The sequence below is a fragment of the Anas platyrhynchos genome, chromosome Z (assembly GCF_047663525.1).
Source record: "Anas platyrhynchos isolate ZD024472 breed Pekin duck chromosome Z, IASCAAS_PekinDuck_T2T, whole genome shotgun sequence".
Taxonomy (NCBI): Eukaryota; Metazoa; Chordata; class Aves; order Anseriformes; family Anatidae; genus Anas; species Anas platyrhynchos.
In genome coordinates this window covers 53,689,699-53,716,623 of record NC_092621.1, presented here as the reverse complement: position 1 = coordinate 53,716,623, position 26,925 = coordinate 53,689,699, and the positions used below count along the sequence as shown (strand labels likewise).

At 44.3% G+C, this 26,925-nt stretch overlaps 2 protein-coding genes across 21 annotated transcripts in view; both read right to left on the bottom strand.

Moving 5' to 3' along the window:
- NRG1 (neuregulin 1) overlaps positions 1-26,925 on the bottom strand; it is a 464,304-nt gene that overhangs the window by 89,499 nt on the left and 347,880 nt on the right. For 5 of the 20 annotated variants that reach the window (XM_038170096.2, XM_038170090.2, XM_038170092.2 and 2 more), the window contains exon 1: positions 15,378-16,158. The exons of the other annotated variants lie outside the window; for them this stretch is intronic. In XM_038170096.2, the coding sequence (XP_038026024.1) occupies positions 15,378-16,008 (631 nt within the window). In that variant the 5' untranslated portion in view covers positions 16,009-16,158. Of the gene's footprint in view, positions 1-15,377; positions 16,159-26,925 lie in introns of those variants that run through there. 20 annotated transcript variants of the gene reach the window in all.
- On the bottom strand, positions 16,441-16,804 carry LOC140000657 (uncharacterized). Its single transcript, XM_072030972.1, has one exon. It carries the CDS (start codon positions 16,616-16,618, stop codon positions 16,457-16,459), a length of 162 nt encoding a protein of 53 aa, XP_071887073.1. The 5' UTR covers positions 16,619-16,804; the 3' UTR covers positions 16,441-16,456.

The following is a 26,925-nucleotide window of genomic DNA, read 5'->3' as shown; positions in this document are numbered from 1 at the left end:
AGCCCAGTGCCAGCCACCACATTTATAAATGGGAGGCAACACTGATCATACAGGAATGCTCAGAAGTTGGACTAAGGTGGGGCTCTTGGAAACAAGTTAGATGGAAAAGCCAGTTGTCCATTCATTTGCACATCCATCTCCCTAGAGCCAAGAACCACAGCATCACCTGGGCAGCATATGGCAGGTAAGGCCAGTTTTTGTCTCTGCCTGATGAACCACTGGAGAAAATCATAAGAGTGTAAGGGCAAAGCAGAACTGGACTGCCCAGCTCTCAAGCCATGTCCAAACCTCTTAACCTCATCATCCATGCTAGGCCACTGGAGTAGAGGGCTTGGACATCCCTCTAAGAACTGCTGTCTTTTGGAGATTTTGTGTGGTACCAAAGAAGAGGTAGGATTCCTCTTCAGATTCTCCCAATGATCTTTTGAGGTCCCTTCCAACCCCTACAGTTCTGTGATTCTGTGATCTTGCCAAAGCTCTCATCCTTTCAATAGGCATCATCTGCTCTGCCCTGCTACCAGTCATTTGCCTCCAGTTTCAAAACAGAAACCTTCCATTTTCTGTTTCATTTCTAAGCAGTGTTTAAAATATTGGCATGGTATCTTGCCCTCACTTTAAAGCAGCAGAATTATTTGGGATATGGCTGAAAACACATTTGAGTTTTCTGTAAACAGCATCGTGGCAGAGCTGAACTCAGGCTTACAGAGGATACAGCTTTCTGGGGTGTCCCAGTAATTGGTCAAGTGCTGACTTTGGCATAGAAGATATCAGCACATGCAAACCTTCATTTGACCTTCCTCCTCAGGTACAAGTCTGCCAGCAACCCACTTCCATACATTTGTGCTCTGTACCAAGCTGTCTATCCATTACAAACCCTGTATTAACATTGGCATTTTCCACTCTGAAGCAATGGTATTAACCTATTCAAGAGCTGATTTCATGCAGGACACTGGGAGTAGAGCACATCTAATGTAATCAATCTTGCATTTCTAGCTGAGGTAGTGCTTAGGTTGCTTTTTGCTAACAGCAGCAGCTATACAGGACTGGTATGTATAGCATCCCTGCTGCAGAGAAAAGCAAACTGGCAGGAGAAGAAAGGATTGTTCCTGGCATCATTTCCCCACCTACACAGCAGAAGGCAGAGCTGTTTCAAGCCAAACAATTATCCTCAATTTATTACAGTAATGACAATAGTGAGGGGCAAAGAGAAAAAATCTTCCTGAACAGGGCTGACCAGCTATGAGGGGGTTTCTGCTGAAGAGATCACTCTCAGACTTGTGAGTCCCCCTGCTATGCGACCAGCACTCAGAGAACATTGATGTCCCATCCTGTCTTTCCTCAAGGGTCTGCCTTTTCACCTGTTAAGCCACTGCATACCCGCCGTGTGCCTGCACCTTCCCCAAGCAGCGTTGAGGGGACTGCCCTCCTGCCTGGTCACTGGGCTGGCACCCTGCCACTGCTGCAGGGCAGCAGGAGCTTCACAGCTCCTCTTCATCCCCACCATGCTCCTCCATCCAGCACAATGCTGGTTCCTTCCTCCTGGTGCCTGGCATATCTGGTCACTGTTGTATGTATGCATGGGTGTATTCTTCTGCTGAAGAACGTGCTGATGAAAAGGTCATTCCTGTAACCTTTCTTTGTGCAAGCCAAGGCCATTAAATTTAATGGGGCTCCATGAGTCGCCGAGGAAGTGAGGTCTGCACCTATGCCATACATGGAGTAGTGAAGAAAAAAAAAAGCCATGGAAGTAGGTGGTGTTCAAAACAACCAAATGATTTTGCACACTTATTCATGGAATTGAAAATAGCAAAGATTTGGAAAGATGCAACAAATGTCTACTTAAAAATGAAAACAACCCAAACCCAACAAACTAATAAAATAACCTCAGAAAACAGAAACAAACACAAACAGATTCTGCAGCTGGTTGAGGTTCAGCCAAAGGGAACAACAACTATTCGACATTTAAAGCTCTGTGTTTGGGAAATGTGATCCCCAATCACATTTCTCAAAGTTAGAGCTTTAAATGTCGAATACTTGTTGTATTGCCAATACTTTGGCTAAATGTTCAATTGTCAAATGTCAATGAAGTGCAACATTGCTTTTTTTTTTTTTTTTTTTTTCTGAACGAAGCCATTAGCAAACAGTCCATTGCATTCAATGAAGCAATGACAAAAAAATAGCTTAACTTGAAGTGTCAGAATCTGATTTTGTTTACATTTATTTCATCCATTTTTAGCAATAAATGTTGGAAAGGAAAGCATTTTAACAGTGAAGTCCTGGTGTCTTTCTATACGTCTTAAGCAATAATTCTTACTACAAACTGACATAATCTGGAGCTGAAGAATGCTGGTATGATTTTTGCTTCTCTGTATCTTTAATACCCTTTATTTGTGATTTTTCTCCCCTTCCTTCCTAGATTCTCATTAGCACATGTCACCCATTAAAGAGAAGACAGCTGCTTCTCAGGCTGTGAGACAGCGTTCTTAGCACTGCCACAGGTTTCCTCCGTGATACCTACTAAATCATACAGCCCTCTCTAAGAGGAGCTGTTGGTGCTCAGAGGCTGTGAATTCACCCAAGCAAAGCAAAATGTTTGTAAGCTGTCACCTACAATGTTATTATTGACTCAGTCACTGTGAAATAGGGCTGATGGGTGTATTTCCCGAGTTCTCCCACAGGCTTGTAGAGGAAGTAAGTGCAGGCTGGTGTCAAAACGTGTGTTGGGAGGTTTAGTGGAATATCACTGTTTCACTGCTCTGTTCATCACATGGCATGCTAGCTGGAGTCCCAGCTGGTCCCGCAGTGCTCTTTGCTGACAGCAGCAGTGACGTTGCAAACCTCACAGCACCGGCACTATGGCAATGCAGGCTACCAGGGCAAACAAAATCAGCCTTATGTCTGCAGCAACATCCTTCTCTCCTTACAGGTCTGAACACTCCCATGTCTGCATGTTTTCAAAGGAGAAGCTGAAGTGTCCCCCTTGCACAGATTTGTATGGTCCAGCTGAAGAATATCTTTCCCCATCTCTCCACAGCAACAGCCTCCCCAGGATCTCAGTATTGTGAAGTGACATTTCAATCACAGTCACCATTTCCCCTTCAGACTGAAGCCCATTAGCTTCTAAACTAGGCTACTTCCCGGCGCTCAGATGAAGGAAGCACTTTGTTGGGAGTATAATCAATCTTACCACAAAACTCTGGCTGGTACTCTCTCAGGTGATTAAACAGTCACATGGGAGAAAAATGACACAATTCAAGGGTTGCTCTTAACAGAGCTAGGACATGAAAAATGAAAAGTGTCACCGTATTGCTTTGACTCTCTTACATCATCACCCCCAAATAAGAGCCATGAAGTGCAGCCCCTCTGTGATGGACTTATGCATAATTCAGAGCATGAGCTGCCTTCGGGAGCAGATCTCTCGGTCCAAGTCTGCTGAGAATGCCAAGCAGCACGAAGGCTTCCTAAGCAAAGAAAAGGGCAGATCACTAGTGCTGCAAGAGAGTGAAGAACAAGAAAGATTGAGGTTGAGATCACACGTGGGAAGCAAATAACTGACAACATTAAAAACTCTATTAGCAAGTGAGCACCCCCACAACCTCTCACAGTTGCACAGATATCAGTGGGTTTGTGATCCTTCTGCTATAGTCTTCCTGTGTTTCAAGGATGTTCACTTTACAGGGTCCCCACAAGAACAGGACATAATGGCTCTTTAAGCTAGCAGAATTTAAAGCAGAATCATATTGTATTTCAGGTGATAATTCCAAGGTTTCTTCTATTTTTACACTGAATCACAGAGAGGTCAAGCTGCAACTGGAAGGGAACAGAGCAGCTCCTGAACTCAACACAAGATGAAACAAAGATCAGTGAGGCTGGACTGCCCACCAGTTTTCAGGGAAAAAAATAGAATTAGCAGGGAGGTAAGGAGCTGTTTCAAATATTTATTGCAAAGATGAAGAAATTTATATTCACCAGAGGGTGGATACACCACAGTCATCAGAGGGTGGGATTTAAATTTACTAAAGCTTCTTTCCTGTTGAGATTGAGATATGAACTGATTACCTTGGGGGTAGCAAGCAAACATGGTGCTGTTGGTGGCAGTAATGGCTAGGACATGTGGTCTTACTGTGTGATTGATTCGGGTCAGTTAACCCCCTGATAAAAAATGCCAGCAGTTGAGCTGGCTTTTTCTTCAAAATATGTGGTTAATTTCTACCTCGAGTCATCTATTTTCAGCTCACTCTCACGTGATGAGGTGTTTCCTTGGCATATCTGAATACACAGAAGCTTCTCTTTTGATATGACCTATGGGTATACACAATTCATGGTAGCATCATTTGCCCAATCCTTCTTTGTTGACTGACATTTTTAAGTCGTTCTCTGCAAGTGTAGGATTTACATGACTTGCACAATATTTACAAGCTGTGTTTCTAAAAAACATTCTCAGTGTTTCTGTTAAGTCATCATTTTGGATTAATTATCAGGGACTTTTTGTCATTGTGCCATCACCACCCATTTGTAAAATAGAGAAATATGAAAACTAATGTATAAATGAAGTTTAAGTTAACATCGAACAGCAGTGCCAGTAAACCCACTTGTTAAAATAAATGAGAATTCTGAAATTATCAGTAATAGCCCAGAGAAGACATTGTAGATATTTTCTGACCTAAAAATGCATGAGCAGAGCATAAACACATACCAGTCTACAACATGAGGAACCTGCTAAATAACTCTTAGGGGCAAAACAATTTAGATACCAAACTCTTCTTTGAATGCTGGCATACTGACATGCCACATTTGGTGGATCTCAGTCCTGTTCAGGACATGTCAGAATATTCTTCTATTTTCTTTGTCTTCAGCACCCCCCACGCTATCAAGTTCCCCTCCCCTGCCATCTTCTGCCTGGCTAAGTGGCTTAAGGGAATTGATACTTCCGCTGATTCACAGCTAGTAAATCTGCTTCCTGGGCTTGTAACCAGTTATCTGTGTACGCTCACAGAACATGTCTTTTTAATCCTCTCTCCAAATTTGGAGAAGGAAAAAACTGCAAACACTAAACAGTCAATTAGCAACAATTAGGAAAATTACAGGGTTGCTTGAAAAGCTACTTATCTGAGGGATGTCCATTAATCTCTATTGTAGGGTGAATTCAAAAGCTTGGAGATAGCAAGCAACAGAGCATTTGCTAGCCATGTTCTCGAATCTTTGCACAATCAATGCCAGCATACATGTCAGCTTTAGTGGCTATATGCTGTTTTATAGAGCATGGGGGGAATTCTGGGGTATTTTTCTGTTAACTGACTCTGGAAAACAGACTGTGTGCATTGATTGGCTGTTTGATCCTGAAACACAGCCTTTCTGTGCTCACAAACAGAATACACACAGAGCGGTATGTCATGAAAATTACATAGCTGAAGGAGTTTGCAAAAATTGTTACTGATAACCTTCAAAATCTGTTAACTCTAATGCTAAATCAAAGTCTTCAGAAAAGCAGGGTGGGCTGATAAACCTCCATAAGGCAATAGCTGCTGTGCACCAATGGTTTTTGCACAAAGCGACAGGAGGGAATTCAGTGACACAGAGCCACACTGCTCTGTGCACAGGCAGAGTAGAGCAGCTCCAGCTCTCAGGGAAGCTTGGGAAAACACGGTGCAAAGGTCCCTGAATTTCAGCATTGGTGAGGAGCCTACAGTTAGCATGGATGGGTGGTGAGAGGATCATCCTTGCAGAGATTCCCTGAGAAGCACAGGATGGCCTAAAAATGGGTGATTGCATTCATAGTCCAGCCCCTGAGCAGTGGGAGAAGCTGCTGCCAGACTTCCTGTAAGGTCCCAGGCAGCTATCTGTGGCATTAGGGAACAGGTTTTTCTGCTTTCTTCCAGTTAAGAAAGTGTCAAGCATCCTTTGCTTGCCTGTACTTTGTATATAAATATTTTTCTTCCCAGTTTCCCTGCACTTTTCTGGCTACTTGATAATGTTGCTCTGTTGCCTGTATGACTTAAAGCCTCTCCAAACCCCTGTATCAATACAGCAGGAAGCCTTTAGTCATCCCTCTTATCCCATGCTCTTAACTTCCTAAAACCCTAACAGCATAGTCAGGGACACTAGTTTGTTCCCTTACCAGCTCAGCCTAGCTACAGAAATGATCATTCTTCCATTCCCCTACAGTTGTCTCTTTCACCTCAACACATGTCTCCCTTACCAGGGCAGTATTACTTCCACACTGATAACTGTCCGGCTGGGTATCCCCACAGCCCAAGAAGTGCTATCTTGAAAATACAAAAGGATCTTGAAACTATCAGTTATTATGACTTTTTTTTTGATAGGATCATGCTCCTGAATTCCCATGTCGTGCAATGATATGAGAATCCTGGGCACCATGCAACGCTGCCAAGCTGAGAACCATGCAGCAGGCCCATAATGGACAGAAATGTGAGAAGAAATGCAATCATAGATCTGTTCTGAAGATGGGTAGGCAGGAGCAATGCACAAACACCAAAATCCTACTCTCCCACACACCCATGTTCTGAAGATCCTATCACTTGTGGAAAAGCAAACATTGGAAGAGCTGAGACAGTAAACTAAATTATGAGCATGCTGCTGCAATTTTTCTTGGGCCAACAGTGCAAGAAGTGTCAGCAGGGCACAGAAGGAGAAGTCTTTGGAAGCATGAGCACAAGTCAAGGAACTGGTGGAGCGTGCACAGTTACATGTAAAACACTTGAGCTCCTCTTCATCCAAGAAGCTTTGCTGGGGGCATTCTTCAGAGCACGACAGAACCAGCAGGGGAACGAGAAAGGTGAAAGTTCTTCTAAAAAACATGTAGCATTGACAAAGAAGGGCAATTTTGGTCTTTTATTCGCTTGACTGTCCATTAAGATTGTTGTTGCACCCCAGCAAGAAGCACCACATGACCCTGAGGACAGCTCAAGAATCAGGATAGGGAGGGCCCCTGAATTTTTGACACATGGTTCTTCTACTTTGACTGGACATCATTACTTATTTACTGCTTAAAATATTAAACAGACACTGGTGCTAGTTCATGCATCTTGGGTGTTTCTGAACAATGACTGAGAAACCGAACAGTTTTTATTTTCCTTTCTTGGGATTTTGGACTAGCCGGCGTGCAAGTATCATATCAAAATTATAGCTCTATTTATCTGAAAACTAAGAAAGCGTGAAGGGGGCTGAAAAAATTCAAGGACTGAAAACAATTCCCTCTATGGGGTGAATTATGGAGCTCAGCCTGCCTGTCTTGTCAAAAAGACTTGGATTATTGCAATGTATAATCACCTCTGTGAGGGGAAATGCACATCTTGGAGGAGCTTTTTAATTTAGGTGGGAAAAGTGTAAAAGAATGAATGTCTGGAATACAAACACATATTTTCGAAGTCAATGTAGGTGGTCCTGTTTAAAAGAGATGATGGAATAAGGGAAAAGGCAGACAGTGTCTTGCTCTCAGATTTGATACCACAACTGCTGCAGGTCTGGAAGAAACCTTACGAAGATTCTCTGTGTCATGTAGTCTGTCTATCATCTATCATCTATCATCTGTGATGGACCAGAGCATTCCAATGCTCTGCTAGATTTTACAGAGCTACCACCCACAAAATCTTTATGCCAGTGAAAATTCAGACAATTTTGTTCAAGTTGAAAAACTAATTTCATTGCCCAAATTAATTTAGTACAGTGCAAAGCATAAGCTTTTCTTCTTGACATCCAGTTCCAGAAGCTTTACACTGACTTCCAGTTACCACCTTAGAAGACGCGGGTTGTCTTTTATGAGCATAGAGTCTTTTTTTTTTTTTTCATAGAGAAAGGCTGTGGAACAAGCTTGATACTCCTTTTTTTCCTCCTTTGATCTGTCTAATCACATGAATTAATTGACTGTTAAAAATGTAAAATTCAAATCTCTTTCAGGAATTCCATAGAAATACTGAACAATGTCACGAATCATGCTGAAGATCATAGCTTCATATACTCCCCCCTGCGCCATGTGACTACCAACCCAGTATTGATTTCCTTTCATCTCAAAAACTGAAGCAATATTCATTGCCAAAATAAAAAGCTGTCTGAATTATGAGAATGCACTGCCAGCAAGTTCCAGGATGAAGCACAGATATAAAAAAGAAAAAATGGGGGAGGGGGGCAGTGAAGGCATATGTGGAAAAGCTGAATATGCTCAGTGAGAAGATCTGTATTAGAATGAGGCTTTCATCATAAAACTATGCAGGAGCAAAGGTAATAGATGGGTGCCACAATCCCAACACTTGTCCAGAGCAGGATGGACCCTGCTGCTGGTTTAGCTTAGGGCAGCCTTGAGGGGTAGCCAACCTTGTCCCAGTGGATTTGTTCCTGCCTGTCTTTCCCCAGCTAAAACCATTCCTTCTGTCTTCATGACTAAGTCTCTACTGGGAATTGGGGCTGGGGGGTGGGGGAACAGGAGACAGGATGAGAAAGGACAGGCTGTAAATAAGCAGCCATATCAGCCTTACATCACCCCAAAACAAACCATAGGTATTTCTCCCTTGCTGCTTTCAAAAGCTCTCTAATTTCTGAACAACGGTCATGCTCAGGGTTTTGAGTTTAACGTGTGCCTCCTACCGAGTTTGGGACTTCACAAAACATCTTAAGGTGAAAGAGCAAGATCTGATTCACATTCGCAGTGCTCACTCTCCAGAACGCTGGGCTGCCTGCAGTATAAATAGTAAGGGTAGCCAGTGTGACTACCATAAAGCAATCTACATAAAGACAGAGCCTGCTCATCTCCGCAGTCTGTCTGGGGAGCAAGAGGGCAGGAGCCCTTAACAGGAGATAGTCCAAACGCGTCTATCTGTCTCCAAGAGGCACTGTCCTGCCTGATTTCATGTGCTCTGAACATGACCCTAAGCACAATGACTCTCTTCTTTGCTTCACTTAGTACCTTGTAACAAAAAAAAAGACATCTTTCTTTCCAAACTAGTCTGAATTTCTCAAAGAAAACAATTATCTTCCCTCAGTCACAGAAAACCTTACCTCCTAACACTGCCCAATCCTAGGTAAAGCCTGCTTTTTCCTATCAGAAGTCTCTCATAACCTGCTGTGGCATCTTCTAGGGCTGTCTGCCCTTTCCTGATGCAGAGCCAGAGCAGTCTCTGCCCAGGTACTGTCTGCAGTAGATTGGCATCACATGTGCTCTCCCCGAACCAGCTGCCTCATTGCATTGCTATTGATTCCGAGTTGGATTTCTGCAGCAAATCTATTGCATTTCCATTAGCAAGACTGCAAATGATGAAAATGCTCATTTATATCGTTTCAGCTCTGCATCACAATTAACCTGCTGCTTAGCCTCCAGCAAGCCAAATTCTGCCTTCTCATCTGATGCTGAGAAAGTTCCCCGAGGTTTCTCTGCATCTGAAGGTGAGACTCTGCAAATCTGAGGTGGGCAGCTGGGTGTGTTTATTTGCAGTGCATGAACAGGAAATCAAGCACTTCACTTACAAGTACAATAGATACTGAAATATGATAATTTCAGTCCCCTGCAGTGAAAATTCGAACCCTGTGTCTGTATTTTATTTTTTAATGGCATCAATTTGTAATCAGTTTTACTTAGAAACTTACAATGCAGTACAGTTCAAAGTGTCATTTTTAATAAAGAAGCAATGGCCATATACTTCATGTACCTATTGTATTATTTATACTCACATATGCCTATGTGTTTAAATGAGGAAAAAGGCAACGCTGAATTTCCACGTAGCATGAACACATAAGATATTCTCAGTGGAGTTTGCAAAGCAAAATTCAGCTTTTAAAAAGACATTCAAGCGGAAGCTGATATTCACAAATTCATACTATTACTAACAGAAATTACTTCAGAACATTTTATCCATCATGATCTGCACATGATATTTGTGCATGAAAGAAAACACCTCATCCACAAGGTAGTTTCAAAAGCCATGATTTTGGGGGTGTTTTCAAAGAGAAAGAAAAGAAGGACTGATCAGTTCAGGCCTCTGCATGTTAAATAGAAGAAAACCTTTTTTTTTTTTTTTTTTTTTTTTTTTTTTTTTTTTGTGTAAGCAATGATTCTTAAAAAAGGAGGTGATTAAAAAAAAAAAAAAAGAGACAGATTGATCTAACCCCAAAGTGTGTGCTTGTTGAGAGCTTTTTGTAGACAGTGTGATGAACTGGGCTGGGGAGAGAAAGTGTGTACACATCATTTACCACTTCAGAAGGCTTAGTTGACCTGAACTCCCTGAAATTTGCAACATCTTATGCATCTGACTCCATCAGTCCCAACAGCACTTAACTCTGAGTATTACTGCAAGTAAATACATCTATAAGCCACCAAGACCTCTGGGAAGCCAGAAAAGAGTGTTTTAGGAAAAAAAAATAAAAAAAAATAAGCTGGGCTGGCTCAGTGCATTGGCACTTGCTTTATTGCTGCTTGTTAATGGAGGCCCAGTTTTGTCTCCAGAGCTTACTGAGATCAGCATCTCTTTATTATGCTCTAGTTAGGCTCAGAACTTGTATGGTATCTTAACCATGATTAATTAGAATTTTCTTGTGACAAGATGTTAATTCACAGGACAAGTGTCAGAGAAAAGTCCTGGCTTTTGGAACGAGTCTTTGCATTGTGCAGCAGACACTTAGAAGCTGAACTACAAGAACTGCCAGCACTTACTGGGGAAAGAGTTACTCCTGCTAGTCTCACTCTGGTAACCACCTTGGGAGAGGTCTCTTCCTTGATGCTGACTAGGAAGCTGAAGGCAGCTTAGCTTCCTAATGTAAGCACTTAGGCTAGGTGTCTGAGGCTAGTCAACTCCAACATGGTATCACAAATGGAGAAACATTTTCTTTAAGATGTTCTCCTCCTGCATCTTCAAGCTTTGGGGGAAAAGCAGCCTATTTGGCAGTGCTGCCCTGCATAATAACAGTGAGGATAGGGAAAGCTGCTACACAGCCTGTGCTGCATCATCCACTCTCCCCCCCTGCGGCTCTCTGACACATCCCTGACCTTGACACTGTCAGAGGCTGCCAGGCACAGAGTCAATCCTACAGCATTGTAGTGGGGCTTTGAACTGCAGAGCACCGGCCAAAATTGGGCTTTTTTTAAAAAAAAAGAAAAAGAAAAACCAAACGCATCTGATGCTGCTAGGAGCAAACCCTCACTGTCCATAAATCAGAACCTTCCCCCAGGCTGCAGCAACTGTACCTGGAGGGAAGGCTCCCTCCAGCCTGCCACAGAGATAAAATACAGACCTTTGCAAATCACTGTCTACAGGAGAAAAGACATCAAACGCAGAACTGGGAAAGAACAAGTGGAGGTGAAAGAGGCAGCAAGAACTGCAAGAAGCATTTACTGTATGACACCAAACCATGCGTTAGGCTAGTTTTCTTTTAACTTTTTCCCATCCCTAACTCTAAAATGGCATTAGAAATTCAGCTACTGTGCCTGGATTACTTTTGAAGGCAGTCCAGATCATTTCCAGGTAAATGCCTACTACCAGTCTTCTTTTACTACTTTTACAGAGGATAAGAAAACAGCAGCTTTTGCTGAGAAAAGGACACCTGAAAAGGCAGCAGAAGTCAGAGATGGGAAACGGGAGTGGTCCCAGGTAGGGGTAGTTAACAGCAGTGTGTGGTGGTGCTTTCTCTCTCATTCACCTAATTTTCCAAACTGGCGAGGGGGGATGGAGCTGTTCTCCATCCCAGCAAGTGACTGTCTGTGCCTAGCAGCCCTGCCTGCCTTGAGGTATGTGCACAGAGCTAAGCACCCACACACCTCTGTGTGTTATGGCCAGCGCAGCTTGGTGGGCACAGACAGAGGCTGGGAGATGGAGATGTAGCTAGCCCATTAGCCCACTACACCCCAAGGGGGCCAGGAAGCCCAAAGCAAGAAGAGTGCAGGAGCAGCCCAAGGCTTGTGCACCTCTACTTCAAGGCACAGGCAAAACACAGGAGTGCTGCATGCCCTCACCAGGGCTGCCAGTGGGGCTTTGGGACTGTCGTGAGAAGCTGCATGTGGTATCAGCCATGAAATGAGTTGCTTCTGCTGCTGGGAGCATGGCGCTTGTATTCACAGCTCCCTGGTGTGCCTGAAGTGCCATGTCCAGTCAGTGTTCTCCTCTCCAAATTGTTTAAAAGCTGAACTTGTTTAGGGGGAAATCCACTTAAATGGAAAGAAAAGGCAATGGGAAGATCCGTAAAGAGGTGAATGTTTTGTTTGCAGATGTATGGACGTAGTTATCATGAAAACACAGGTTGGACAGTACTATCGAAATGAGTCTGTTACTCAGCTGGGTAAACAGTGGAATTATATTTAATGGTGGTGTCTGAAGAAGAAGAAGAATATAGCTGCTGAACTGTGTTAGCATTTCTGCAATTTCCATGCCTTCACAGAGTGAGGGAGACTGTAGGCTAGTGAGTAATATGATATCCCACATGTAATGAAACCTTCTTTGGTGTAATTGTGCTAAGATTCACACGGTCCCTAAATATGGGAATGATTTAAAATATTCACCTTTTCTTCTGTTTTGGCAAAAGAGACATGATATAATATGGAAACTAACCACAAAGGAAGAGATTCTTTTGGTATTGATAAAGGGTAAAGTATGGTAATAGGAGGGAGACCAGTCTTGAATCTAATGCACCAGACACAATTACTAGGATTGTCTCTCTTCTGCTTTCTCTCCCAGGCTCCAGGAAAAAGAAGAATCAATTAGCTCTCAACAGACGATGACCTTGAAGGATACAGCTTTAAGGGGAATATGCTGAGTAAGACAGAATAAGAGAGGAGAAGAAGAGAAAAGGACTTGGAAACTCACGGAAGGGCCTGATTCAGAAAAAATACCACAGAATATGCGATGTGTCAGTTCTTTTTAAGTTCTACACTGAAAGAGAAAATATTATCAGCATAAAAGGGGTTTTCTGGGAACAAGTTACCTCACTCTGCCTGGAACAGAAAAAAGGACACTGAGAGGCAAAGAAGGGACAATCCAATTTACAGATGCTACTTCCCAAGCCATCTCTTTGAGAATTTTATAGCTGTCAAAGGCATTCATAAAAAAAAAAAAAAAGTTATCACTGATGCAATCTGTCAACCTCTCCAACAAATCTTGCTCTACATAAAGCACAACGACATGTTTGAAATGCAGCTGTTTCAAAAACCCCAAGACAGTGCTTTTAGAGCTGTCCAAAAAGTTATTTTCATGCTTCCTTGAATTCTTAGGCAGATCTTCCACAGTGCACTTTTCCAGCTATATTTTCTTACAGCTGCAGGGAACTGCAGCCCCTTGCCACATCCAGGATTACGTGCCATGGTTAGTATAATTGCTAGCTACACAACCTTCTCACTTGGAGCAACCTGAGCTTGACCTGCTACCAGTTCTTCCTCTCCTTTCAGTCTGTGCCTACCTGGAAGTCTATGACACCTTAAAACACATTTCTGTTAAGAACATTAAGGTGAGAGTTAAAGAAAAAAAAAATGCCAACAACCCAACCACCTAATTTCTGGACAACTGTTTACTTCCCAGATGTGAGCAGATATGAAAACAGATAGCGGCTTTTTGCTGGTAACTGCTCTAAAGAATCTCTTTTTTTATTTTGCCCCTCTTTTACTTCAGAATGAGATTACCAAGTTATTGAAAAGGCTTGCCTCACATGTTGAAATTCAAAAGGGTGAAGGTTGCTCTGACATAACTAGCTTTTGGTTATTTCTCCCACACACAGCAAAGAGGCCATTTTGACTAGATGGTGTTCCCTGGTCAACTACATAGAGTAAAAAGAGCTGTCGCATCTTCGGTACCCCTTACAATATCAGCACTACAAAAGAGATTTTCTGCATCATCGATAAATAAATAAATAAATAAATAAACCACTTACTATAACTTTGTATACCTGCAAAGGTAGTGAAGTGACCCAATAATTCAAATAATGTCTTACTTCCCATAGACAAAGCCCCGCCACTTAGCTGCGCAGCAATATTTCCCTATCAGACTCTTTCTGTCAGATAAATTGCTGTTAATCCAATATCCCATTGTCACCTGTTATCTAAGCAAAAGTCTGCAGGGATTCTACAGGAATACCTAAATTTTCAGTGATTCTGGAATCATTTTCCCAGTTAGCTGTCCAGGACCAATTTTTAGCTGGAAGGACCTCCACTGAAACCACTCTAATCGTGCTCTTTTTCTCTAGCAAAGGGGTTGGCCCCAAAATGCCATGTCTAGTCCAATTTACACATATCTATACTGAACCTGGTCTTGGTGGGGCTAAACTCAATAGTGAACTTCTGGTAACTTCAGGACTGAGATCCAGTATGTAACACCTACAGGGTGGACATCCTGCGGCATTATAGGGAAGGCACAAGGGAGAAATATGAGATGGGGTCCTGTCAGGCAATTTGCAAGGAAATTGCTTGTTCTGATCATTGCAGCTTTCTGAAGGAAACCTCAGCCCCGTGCTCTTGGCGCAATGGCACACTGCCTTTTCTTTTACTGGTGTAGCACAGTTTTACACAGCTCAGGAACTGCTGGCTTCATCTCCTCCAGATTTGATGGGTATCAAACAAATTATGAATATCAAAGAAATTACACTTCAGCAATGTGGTTTTCTGATGCTTTATGATTGCTACTGAGAAAATAATGCAGGTACCCTGGATATTTTTTGCTTTAAGGCTGAAAAAAGACTAATTTGGAAACTGCTTCCTCCTGCCTTGGCACAGACAAGAATACTTTCCTGAAATGCCCCACAGAAGTCAATGAGGAAATGTCTCAGGTTCAACAAGAATCAGCTCCTAGAGGAGAGGACAGATGCAGAGAAATTTGTGCTATGCTCTTAAAAGAAAGGGAAAGATCACAAGCTAACCGCTAAATTAATAATTTCCCAGTCTCTAACTGCTTCAAATACACTGTCGCTCTTTCCCACTGTTCTCCCTGACTGCTTCAGGAGGATGACAGGGATGTATGCCAGCAACAGACTTCAGGAAGGAGGTAACAGAAGTGCTCTGCAGGCAAGGCAAAGAAAATGAGCACACATTGAAGACCCAGCAGAAGACACAAACCAAATTTGTGAGAGAAATAGCCTGGCAGATCACACAGAATAGCTATTAGATAAACCCTTGAAGTAGATCACGTGCTTCCCCACAGGTGGATGCAGAGAAAAGGGTGGTACTGGCTCTTTACAAAGGTCCAAAACAAAGCCCCGTCCATTGCCCTGCACGCCTCATAAAAGTTCAGAGGCCCTGAGGTGCTCTCCTCAGAGATGCTGTACCCGTCTTAGCGCATCACAGTCACATGCCCTCCTTCATAACAGCTGCAGAGCAGTTAGGAGCCCTTTTATTTATTTATTTGTGTGTGTGTGTGTCAGGGAAAACAAAGAAGAAACACATAGCTTCTACTTACAAAGTTTTGGAGCAGTTTGGAGATTGGTTTCTGTTGCTTGCGCCTGGGATGCGGTGGTAGGCTCCAGGGCAGATGGTGACAGCGAAGGTGCGGCAGAGGACAACAACCCGACATCTAGGATGCGGTTGTAGAGAGAAGGCTGGAGGAAGAAGGGCTTGGAGGGCGCGAGCGAGCTGTCAGTTTGCACTGTCACTTCAGCCTTGCTCTCAGGGCTAGGTACGGGAAAGGGTGAGGCATACACCTCCGAAGGCACCCAGGCAGACAGAGCTGTAGGATCCACAGTGCTCTTTGGGTCTTGTCCTATCCTCCCGGGGTCAAGGTGGGTAGGAGAGTCATACTCAAAAATCTTGTCCACAAAGACCCACTTGAGGCCAGCAATGCAGAGGCAGAGGCTGAGCAGGCACGCCAGGATAGGGGCGATGCAGATCTTTTCGGAGTTGAGGCAGCCCTTGAGTCGCTCTGCCTCCAGGCACACGCAGCAGGTCGCGGCAAGGCCTGCTACCCCCTGGACCCTCTGGTCCTCTCTGTGGGGCCCCGGCATGTTCTCCTCAGCCGGGAGCCCGTCGAGGGACGCATCAGGGCTCAGCTGAGCCGAGGGGCTGGGGAAAGTGTCGGCGGCTACTTCAGACATGTTTAAGCATCAGTTCTCACACAGCTCACCTCCAAAAGGCCTTAACTCTACCACAGTCCATTACTGTGAGACACAGACAAAAAGAGACGGTAGAAATATTCACAGCGCTCTGCAAAAATCACAGAGCAGGAGGCAACAAAAGGTCCGAGCCCGGCAACACCATCCGAACTGGGAGAGGAGGGATGCACGGGGGGAAAATGAGGCCTCCCTGCCCCCCGCCCCGAGCCCTCTGCCGCTCTCGCTGCCTCTCTGAAGCAAGAGCAGCTCTGCGATTACTGCGCTCCCGTCTCCTGGCCACTTTTATAATTCCTCAAACGCCTCTCAAGCAATTCCAGCTCTTCTGAGGGAGGGAGAGAACGTCCCCCCGAAAGCAAGCACGACAAAACAAAACGGGGGGAAGGAGGGTGGAGAGAAAGAAAACCACGAACGAGCGAACAAATTGACCAGATTAAGTGAACCAATAGCCCAGAGCGAAAGGCAAGACTCTCACCTTGAGCATCTGAGGCTGGTATCTGCTTAGGCGAGGAAAACAATTGTCATGCGGTAGAAGGAGCAAAAGCAAAATCTGTAACAACAGCGGCAGCGGCAGAAGTGACAGTAGCAGCAGCATCCTGTCGCGTTACAGCGGCGGCTGAAAGAGGCTGAATCATTACAGAGCAGCAGGTGCTCGCTGTCTGAGCATCACTGCAAACAATATCATTACACAGAGGTTTGAAAGGAAGAGCGATGCCAAGGCGATGGTAACTCCCTTTCTCTCCCCTCCCTCTTTGTCCTTCTTGAGCGCTCATTCACTTTCCTCCTTCTCTCTCCCCCCCCCGCCCCGCTCCCCCAGCCCCCTTTGCAGCCTGTTTCTCTGATGTACAGGCTCACTCCTTCCTCCCCTTCCCCACCCCCCGCCCTCTGCAGGGCTGGTCTGAGGGAAATCAGTGCACCCAGCAACGCAGGACTGTCAGTGACTTCCTATTTTATCCAATTAGGAAGAATAAAGGCCATCAAATCAAAGGGATGGAGCAGGCAGGAGTTGCGCGCTGCCGCCCGCTCCCTCTTCCCCGCCGGAGCGCGGTCAGAGGAGACAGACAGACAGACAGACAGACACCGGTGGCACGGTCTCCCAAAGCCGGGCGAGGATGGGGTGTAGGTGGGAGCGCCTTGGGCTGGACTGGGCTCGCCGAGTCTGACACCCGATCTCTCCCAGGGGGAAGCCCGCTTTCCAGCAGCAGCTTCCCCCTGCCTAACACCTAGAGAGAGCTTTTCTCTCCAAGCCTCTGAGTAAGTTTGATTCACTGAGAATAATGCTGGGATGCACCTTGGGTCTAACACAATAAAAAAACTCCCAGCCCAACACAAACAACTCATTCCCACCTCTGAAAAATTTACATTTAATTTGTAGACAACAACTTTCATCTTTTTTTTTTTTTTTTAAATATTTTGCTTTTTCCAAACTCCCTTCCAAAACCATCCAAAACCGAAAAAACAAAACCTTCACACTAATGCCAACTCCTCAACATTTTCCTGAAGAGCTGGCATGCTGCTAATGCTGCTAAAATATGTCCTCACTCTCCCTCCGAGTAAAAAAAGAAAAAAAAAAAAAGAAAAGTAAAAACTCAAAGAATTGTATTATTAACGAGGCTTCCATTTTGTTCTTATGTTTGCCTGTCATTCCTCACCTCCACCAATATCTAGCACTTAGTCCCATTCCCACCAGTGCAGTGTAATGCAGAAGCAAATGAACAGACTAGTTAATAAAGATCAGAATCAGCCCTGTCCCCAATCCTACCACACAGAAAAGTGCATGTCTGTGACAATACAGACATATTTAATATAAGAGGAGAGGGGCTTTTAATGCAATTTACAGTACCTTGGACTTTGTGAAAACATTTGCATCAAAGATTTGGCAGTGTGAATCCCCCTTCTTCCTTAGTGTGAATGTTTGCAGGTTGCATAAGGAAACAAAGAATTAAGTACTTCAAATTGCCCTGAACTTATTTTTTTTGCTGGTACTTTAGTCAGGCATCCAAAAGGGAATTTCATTTGCAGTTATATATTTTTCATAGTGACCAAAAAGGCACCTGTCTCTACCTATCTCTTCTGTCTTCCTCAAACATAATTCACAATACTCCCCATTCACAGAGATCTCCATGGGAACATTAGCAATATTTGCATTAAAAAAGGTTTATCAAAATCTCAATGATTCCCATAGTGTTTCCACAGACTCTCCTGTCAAGGACTAATTGATGGATGTCTGATCACAGAGCTTCCTGTGAGACTGTGGTAGCCAACTGAAGTAATCATGATGCTACATTCAAGTGCCTGGAGAATTTACCTTAAAGCACAGCCAGTGATAACACTCCCTGGAAGAATGTAAAAAGATAAATCATGATACAATCTAGTCTACAATACCACAGAAGTGTCTGGTCCTCAGGTTAATGATGTGATCAGTAACCTCGAAAGGAACAGCTTGCATCGCATAGTTACGTGCATGGCTCCTCTTATTACAAAGTACAAGCGCTACTTAGCTGACAATATTCTGCACGAGTGCAGGCTCTTTCAAGTATCTCCAAACGTGTTTCAAACAGCAGTAACAACATCACAACTATAGAAGGGGGAACATCATAGCATCGTTGTGACAACTGTGACGGTCTCTGGGTACAAATAGGCAATGTGTCTAGGGAAAGATAGCATCCTTTCTTAGACTGAGTGATAAATCTGGAAAAAACACGCGCTTTCGCACACACAAGTTGCTTCTCAGGTGTGAAGCTTTGCTCTTCAAAGTTGAGAACCAGCTGGGAATATTCTCTTCATTGCACAGATGAGAGACTGCAGCATCTGAGTATTTGACACAAGTTTTTAAAAATGTCTTGCCGTCTTTATTCATGTCTAATTTTTTAACCTACCTACTTCCACTGAGACACTTTTCCTGATGACACTGCTCTGAGCTGCGCTTTCTGCTACGTCCATCCCACCACCAGGTCCACATCTCTCCAGCACCAGCTTTTTAGGCAAGCTACCTGCGTTTAATCTTCTGTAGCATTCACTGCTCTCTCCAGCCTACCCGCATTTGACCACCTTTTTTAGAAGCACCTTTCTGCTTTGCTCACATTTTCCCGGCGCCGAGGCGAAGGGAAATAAACGCACGTGGAGATCTCGCAGCTTCCCTGCTCGGGTTGCCGAGAAGTTTAAAGCAACCACGGGCAGCGCCACGCAGCTGGACAGACAGACGGCTTATTACCGGCTTATTGCTGCCGCCCCTGCGGGCGCTGTGTCCCCCACAGGGACACCGCAGCGACACCGGGGGACACCTCCAGGGGCTCCCCTGCGTGCAGGGCCGCGGCCGGACTCAGGCACAGGGCGCCGGGGGTGCGGTGCCCCCCTTTTCCCAGCTTTTCCACGCTCCCCGCCACCGTCCAGCCGCAGCCCCCCCGCAGCCTTCCCCGCCTCCTCGGCGGCCGCAGCATCTCGGCGGGGATCTGGCTCCCTTCCCGGCTGCAGTGCCCTCCCCTGCCGCACCTCCCTTCCCCCGCGGCACCTCCGGACCTGGCGCGCAGGATGCCCGTTCCGGCACCGCGCCGCCAGCTCCTCTCAGACCTCCGCCTCTTCTTCCTCCTCCTCCTCCTCCTCTTCCTCACCTGCCCCCCGGGGAGCCTGCGGAGCCGCCTCGCCCCCCAGCCGAGGGCTCTGGGTGCAGGGAGCAGGGCGGCACCCTGCTCCCTGCGCCAGAGAGGGAGGCGATGCTGAATCATCGGCTGGGATGCCTCCCGGGCACCGCTCCGCAGGTGGCCCCGGGCAGGGCCTGGACAGCCGGCACGGGATGCTGCAACCCGATACTGCGCGGGGATGGCTCCTCTCGGGGCTTTTTGGGCTAAAAATGCAACCCCGCGCTCCGTACCGACAAGGGAGCGCGCTGCCCTGCGCGCCCTGGCTGCGGCAAGGGCCGGAGGGCTGTCTCTGTCTCTGCAGATACATGCATGAACTGAAGGTGTGCTTGTCGATGGGGTCTTCCCCACCCCTGCCCCAAAGCAAGGTGGAAATCCCATCTGGCAGCTGCGCTACTTGGCCTTTTGCATTTCTGTAGTGCCACACTAGCACTGGCATGCCGTGCTTAACCGTGGGTTATGGCCCGGGCTGAGGAGATGAGTGCCTTGGAAACAGCCTGCAACTGGTTAATAGAAAGGGAGACCTAGAGGAAAACAAGGAGTGTGGGCCTGTAGGTAACAAAATTTTACTACAGTAGCCCATTGGTGGCCAGTATGGAAAGATAAGGAAGAAAATTACTTGCCTGTTAGGTCCTTATGCAAAGACGTGTTTCTGATTATTATGTGGCTTGGATCCCCTTGGTTTACAGGAAAAAGTGGTGTGATTCTAGTCTAATGAAGCTAATGTGTGACTGGAATTTGGACTCTTGCCATGTGTAAGTGACAGGTTGAAACACGCAGGCTTACAAAACTGTAATTTCATTCTGTGGAGTGTTTCTGTAAAGAACTGGGCGTTATTTTTGCTACTTTCTATTCCCGAAAGACTCAAGAAGAAACACAAAGCATTAACCTCCAGTCTGAAATAAGGATGAACAAGCTATATCTGTTTCTCCAGTTTTACAGGTCCTAAAAGGAGGTAGACGATGTATTACCACACTACAGAGGACCTCTATCTCTGGCCAGCCACAAACATGTGAATGAAGCATAAGTAGATACATAACCATAACTGACAATATCCTGCGCTCCACTGACCTCTTAGTCATGCTGAAAGCACACCCAAATCTGCTGAAGGTTTCAGAAATTTGGCCTGGCAATTCATTCTCATGGAAACCATTGGATTTCAAATATCCAACTGCTTTAAATGAAGTGTGTGTAATACACAACAAGCATTCTCTAAGAATTATCTTTGTTCTTGCAGCTACAGGGACACTAGGGAAGTAACTACCTTCACAGGTGGTTACGTGATGTTCGCATGTCTGCTGGATCACAGCTTAAAAAAGGATGCTCAGAGGACCACACAGCTGTGCAGGACAGATAATCTCCCCCCAGACCATTACTTTTCTGTAAGACCATGTCAGTTCTTCAGAAAGACACAAGCAGCAATATGTGGCATCAAATGCTCCATCATGTGTTCGATTGCACTCCATTTTTTTCCCCATACATTGAGAAATTAAAAGCACCGTAACCAAGAAGTTAAAAAGAAAAAAAGTGCATGTTCATTAATAAGAGATTGATGAGGCAGATAAAAGGATCTCTTTTTATTGATTGCAGGCACTTTCTCCAAATTAAATAAGTGCACTATTTAAAGATGGAGGGGTGACCCAAAGCAAGTGGGCAGGTCCAATAAGGAGCATCACTGCCAGCAGTCGTGGTGTGGGAAGAGCTGGCTATGACACGGTGCAAAAGATCCATTTATTTCTCCTTTCAGTGCTTCACCAATCTCCCCTCCTTAATCCATCTCCCTTGGGCTGATGCCAGCACTCTCCGTTTGAGTCCTTCCAAAACCCTTTACTAAAATTTCCATCTCTCATTTCAAATGACATAAAGAGAAAACTTAATTTTGCTTCTCTACTGGTCTTGTCACTGGAACTGCAAATGTTAAAATGGGACAGGCTATTGTTTGCACACATGCAGAACTCCTTTTTCACCTGGCGGAAAGCAAACATGATACATGTGACATTGCTGTTTGCATGTCTTTCCCCATTCCCACCACCTTTTGCACCTTTATTATTATTATTATTATTATTATTTAATGTTATAGTCATTTGCAGCCATATGTGACTGAGGAGAAGAGATGCTGAGCCCATAAGAAACTGAGGGAAAACAAGAACACTACAAATACAGAACCCAGGCTTAGACGTGAGGGTAAATACATCAATGTCAGCAGAATAATTAGTGCTCTTAATTCATCTGATATGAGGCCTACTGTGGGTAGACCTCCTGCCCTCAGCCAACAGAGGAGACAGGGACATGAAGAGGCCATATCCAAACCATCTTCATACCTTCAGGCCAAAACAAATGTGCTGGAATTATTCCAGTGCCCATGTAGGTGTGTCAGAAATGTTTCTTGGAAATGTCTGGAGCATGGAATACAAACTTCAGTGCTTTTGAAAAGTTGTTTTTAGAGAGCGATCATGTTGCCTTTGTGGTAGAACTTCCTCTATTGACACCACACATGCACATTTACACCAGACATTTACACCAGGAACTCTTTTAATGTAAGTATAACTGTGGCTTACAAAAACAGTGATTTGAAAAAAACAACAGAACTACAATGGCCTTTTCAAGGGATGTTTATACTTTACATAGCTGAAGTCAGTAATTGAAACTGAAAACTGCCATAAAACGGGCTGTTATTTCAGGGGAACCAAAAGATTTTCTGAGTCTTTTCATCTTCATGTGGAATTTGAGACACTGAGTTTCTTTCATCCTAATCAGAAGCAGAGCTTGTGGCACCGAGGCACAGAAATTGAGCATCAAATCACGAATGTCAGAGGTTTTTGTCAACGGCACTGACTCATTTGCTCAGCCTCTGCTCAGTTGCAAAAACTAGGATGAGAAAGGCCACTGGTCATGCTAATGATAATTAACCCTGCTCTGTGGTAAAGGAACATTTAAGTAACACAAAGACCTGTAATGCTCTCAGCTGGGAAACCTGTGCAGCTTTCTATTTCCTTCAGATCGAGCACCACACTCAGCCCACCACTGGAGTCTCCTAGTCTCACAGTCTGGCAGAGACAGCATTATAACTACAAGGATCAGGCTTGCTCATTAACTCCCATCCACCTCAGTAGCTGAGTGGTCAAATACATCTGTTGGCCTCTACCTGGCCAATTGTATTCAGAGACAGAGCAAATTCCTTCTGGGTGTTGGCTGGACTGTGGCAATACTGCTACTTGGTACAGACACAGCTTGGTACAGGCCAGTCCACAGCCTATGTTCCTTTGCCACAGCAATGAATGTTTTCACATCCGCAGTCCCCCTGCTTCTAAGGGAGTCACTGGACACAGAAAATCTGAACAAAGGTCCCAAAAGCTCTGAATCAAGGAATTATCCACCACCATTGATCCCTGGTTAATGAAGTACTTAAATGTGCATGGAGTTAAACAAGTGGTGAAATGCCTTCCTGATTAGAGATGGGTTAGATCATATATCTAAGTGCCTTTTTGAATCGGAGCCTAATTCAGGAACTGAAAAGGTATTTTGGAGCCTAGTGCCGTGGTTTCATGATAAACATGGTTTAGCAGTGAAATCATCATTTTCCCTGCCTTTTTCTTTGTTTTGCTACCTCTTTTCTGTCACCTGTGCTGATTCAGTAACACTGTTCATGTGGCCAGGCTCTCAGCTGGATCATAAAACTGATTTTTGACCTAAAAACAGTCACAAAAAAGACTTTTTTTTTTTTTTTCTTTTGCATTTCTATTTTGTTTGTTTAAAAGCAGTGGGTAAGCTCACCAAGTGCTCCCCAGCCTGGTCCCATAAACACAACTGTAGGTTGGAAGATGCGGGGTTTGACCAGGCTCCAGAAGACAGAAATTCCTTGATCAGATCTTCTCACCAAAGACTGCATAGTGAAAACATGACCTAAGTCCCTTTCTGAGCCAAGACTTAACACAGGCAGAAGTTCTTTGGAGATCTTAACAAGATACCCATTATTGAGAAAAATCTTGGTTCTACTTATTACACCTTTCAGTTTTCAGTTTTTCATAATTATTTTTGTACTTGCATATATTCGCAGCAGCTGCTGTTTAAACCTTTAATGTATCAAACTTCACTTCACTTTAAGTGTTGTTTTCAGCATTTCAACTACATATGGACTTTTTATAGAGTAAATCACCAGCTTATATTTAATAGTTTCACTCCTAAGAAAACAAAAAGAAAGAAGTCAAGGACATGCAGCCAGAATACTGCATGAAAGGATTTTTGTATCATTAAATAAATAGATGTTAATGATAACCCACTGACATATTACTGGCTTAGATTTGTAAAGCATGTTTTCCAATATAGTTACACATTCATAATCTGCAAGCTTCAGAATTTTGCCTGCAGAAAATGTTATACTGGTTTGCTTAGCAGCCTTCTGCAAATACCTTCAAATAATGAATCTAATCTGCCTTATCCTAATAAAGAACCTTATTCAGTTACACTTCTTGGTTCAGCTCTGGTCATTTTGATATGTACATGTAGTGTGATTTTGTTCAAGATAAGGTAGTAGAAATGAGAGGTATGCTGTTTAAAATATAAAAGTAACTCAGCATTTATAACTGCAAAAATTCCAACAATAATAAAAATGACAGCTCTCATCATGCCTCAGAATCCTAGCATCATCAAGGCCATTTAATATTTAATATTCTTTCATAGTGCATTCAGAAAGCCATAGAAAGCATGAATCACTCCTTTGGCATTGGCTGGAAAATGTTGTCAATTTCCAGCAAATAATTAAGAAGAATTCAAATAGGTATGACAAAGGAGATTTTATGTCTAGTCATAAGTTTTTGGTAGGCTAATCAAATATGTTTTTATTACACAGCTGTTTTGAATGCAAACCCCAGCCTGAATTTTAAGATGCTTCCTTGTCTCATCTTTCTCACTCTTGCACCCAGGCACTGTTTGTATTATGTACGGTCTGGCACAAAAGCAAACCTCCCACCTTTCAGAAATAAAAATAAAATAAAATGAAGTGGTATAAGGAAATTACCCAAATACATTGGGCTTTAATGTTCCTCCATCAGGTTGTCTAATGCAAGAGGACAAAACTGCTCCAAATAATATAATACATCAATTTATATAATCATTTCACTGATGCCATTCAAAGCCACAGAGCAGACTTTGCGCTGCTTCAGGCACTGAATAAACCCAGAGTAAAACAGGTTCATCAAAACTTGCTTGCCTTTAACACACTGACATGCACAGCACAGGGCAATGGTGGCCACTGCTGCTGAGTGGTGCAAGAGCAGTAGTGATGTTTTAGAAATACCCCGTTCCACAAGACATTGGGCAATTGAGGAATGGCGCACAGGAGGCAGTGACAGAGCAAAAAAACCTGTCTTCAAAGCTCACAGCAATGCAGAGGAGGGCAAGTAAATAGACCCTTTGCTACAGAGTTCATTTGCTTCTAATACCCACTACTGACAACAAAAGCACGCATGGTAGTGTTTGCCTGCTTGTACATACAGATGTCTCAGACCAAGTTCACAGCAATCATCATTTCATTTGAGGGATGCCTTATCCATGCAGCATTTCGTGCATTCACAGTTCATGTCTACCAGGGGATCCCTCTATCCCCCTGTGCTTCACCACAGAATCTGTGGAGTGGCAAAAAGACTATATTGAAGTGGGTGGAGGGGACACACTTTTGTTTCCCTTCTTCTTGAGGGTGCCAGAAGGAGAAATGCATTTACTCTGAAAGAGTATTTGGAAGGGAGGGCCAGGCTGGCAGGGCTGAGGTCACCCTGTGTTCTATGTCCCCAGCCAAGCTCATCCAAATTGCTAGTCAGAGAAAAAGTCAACTAAAGAGACCCGTGCTCATCTACACCACAGCACCCGTGCTGTGCCTGTGGTGGGAGAGGTGGCTGCAATGGTAGGGAATGGCAACGAGCACCTACAGGCTGTAAGGAGGAGACAACATTGCTTTGGGGCTTTGCTGGGTTAGAGTGATGGTTTCCTGAAGACTGGTGCACACCTTGGGCTACCAAAAGTTTTCGCTCTGTTTGCTCCTGTCTGCTGTTGAGACCATTCTGCAGAGTCCAGCAGTGAAGTGGCTGCATGTCTCAGCCCTCCTGCGCCACAAGACCCCAGGCTGCTCCTCTTACTAAGGGGTTTTCCAGGCACCATAGGACACAGGAAAGCCACTGTGGCAAAACTGGCAACTGTCAGGCCAATTAGCAGCCTGAAAAATGAGTGGCAAGTGCTTAGGTGCGGACACATAATGCCATATGGCCTTCTGATGTGAACAGGAGCCTATGCCCAAGTAGTGGTCAGTGTGGGTGCTCATCTCCTTCCTTTCCCCAGCCCATGGGGAGAAAGTGGTCCCTGGTGACTTTAGCTCAGGCACACATGCCCAAGGTGAAGTCTATGCCTAAGTCCCTTTCTGATCAGGTCTGCAGTTAGAAGCCAGACACTATAAAACTCTAGCACTCCTTCAGACATTGACTGCTGCAAAGATGGGACCAAATTTCTTGCCAGCGTGGGCAAGATTTCAGCCCGCTCAGCCAAAGCAGTAGTAAGATTGAGTGCTTGCTCTCACTTGAGCATTGCAGCCTTCCTGTTGCTCAAAAATTCCCTGCATACTGCTTAACCGCTGCTTAACTCCAATTAAATTAAAAGCTGCCAAGGGGCAACAAATCCTCTTTGTGTTCCTAATTTCACACGAAACCCTGTGTCCTTCCTACTGGGTTTTTGATGTATTTTAACAGCTTTGTTCTTGCTAGAGGAGAAAACAAGGATGTGACCAAAATAAATCAGATGCTAAAGACACAAGCTACATGGGGCAGAGCCCTTCTTCAGGCCAGAGCTCACCAGGACTCCCCAAAGCTGACAGACATACTCATGGGCATCACGTTGTTTCTATTTATTCCAGGAGCATGAAGCTCAGCTAAAAGAGGAAGAGGCATGGTTTCTTGAATTTTGAACTTCCTACACCTCAAAGAGTAAAAACGGTGATCCTGCTTCACTCTTCAATTGAAATGATTCTCTGGAGGCCTTGTTAATAACACCTGAAAAATACATGAAATTCTCTATATTGTATTTCTTTCCTTATTTAGGAATCAGTTCATGGGTTCATCAGGAAAGCAGCCCCGCTCAGCTGCACAGAAATCACTCTTTGGAGCTGTCTTGAATTACACAATATGACTGAGATTTAAGCAAGAGCACTGGAAAACAAAAGAGGATAAAGTTTGGGCCTGCACTGCTGAATATGTGCTAGTAATACTACGCAATGTATGTG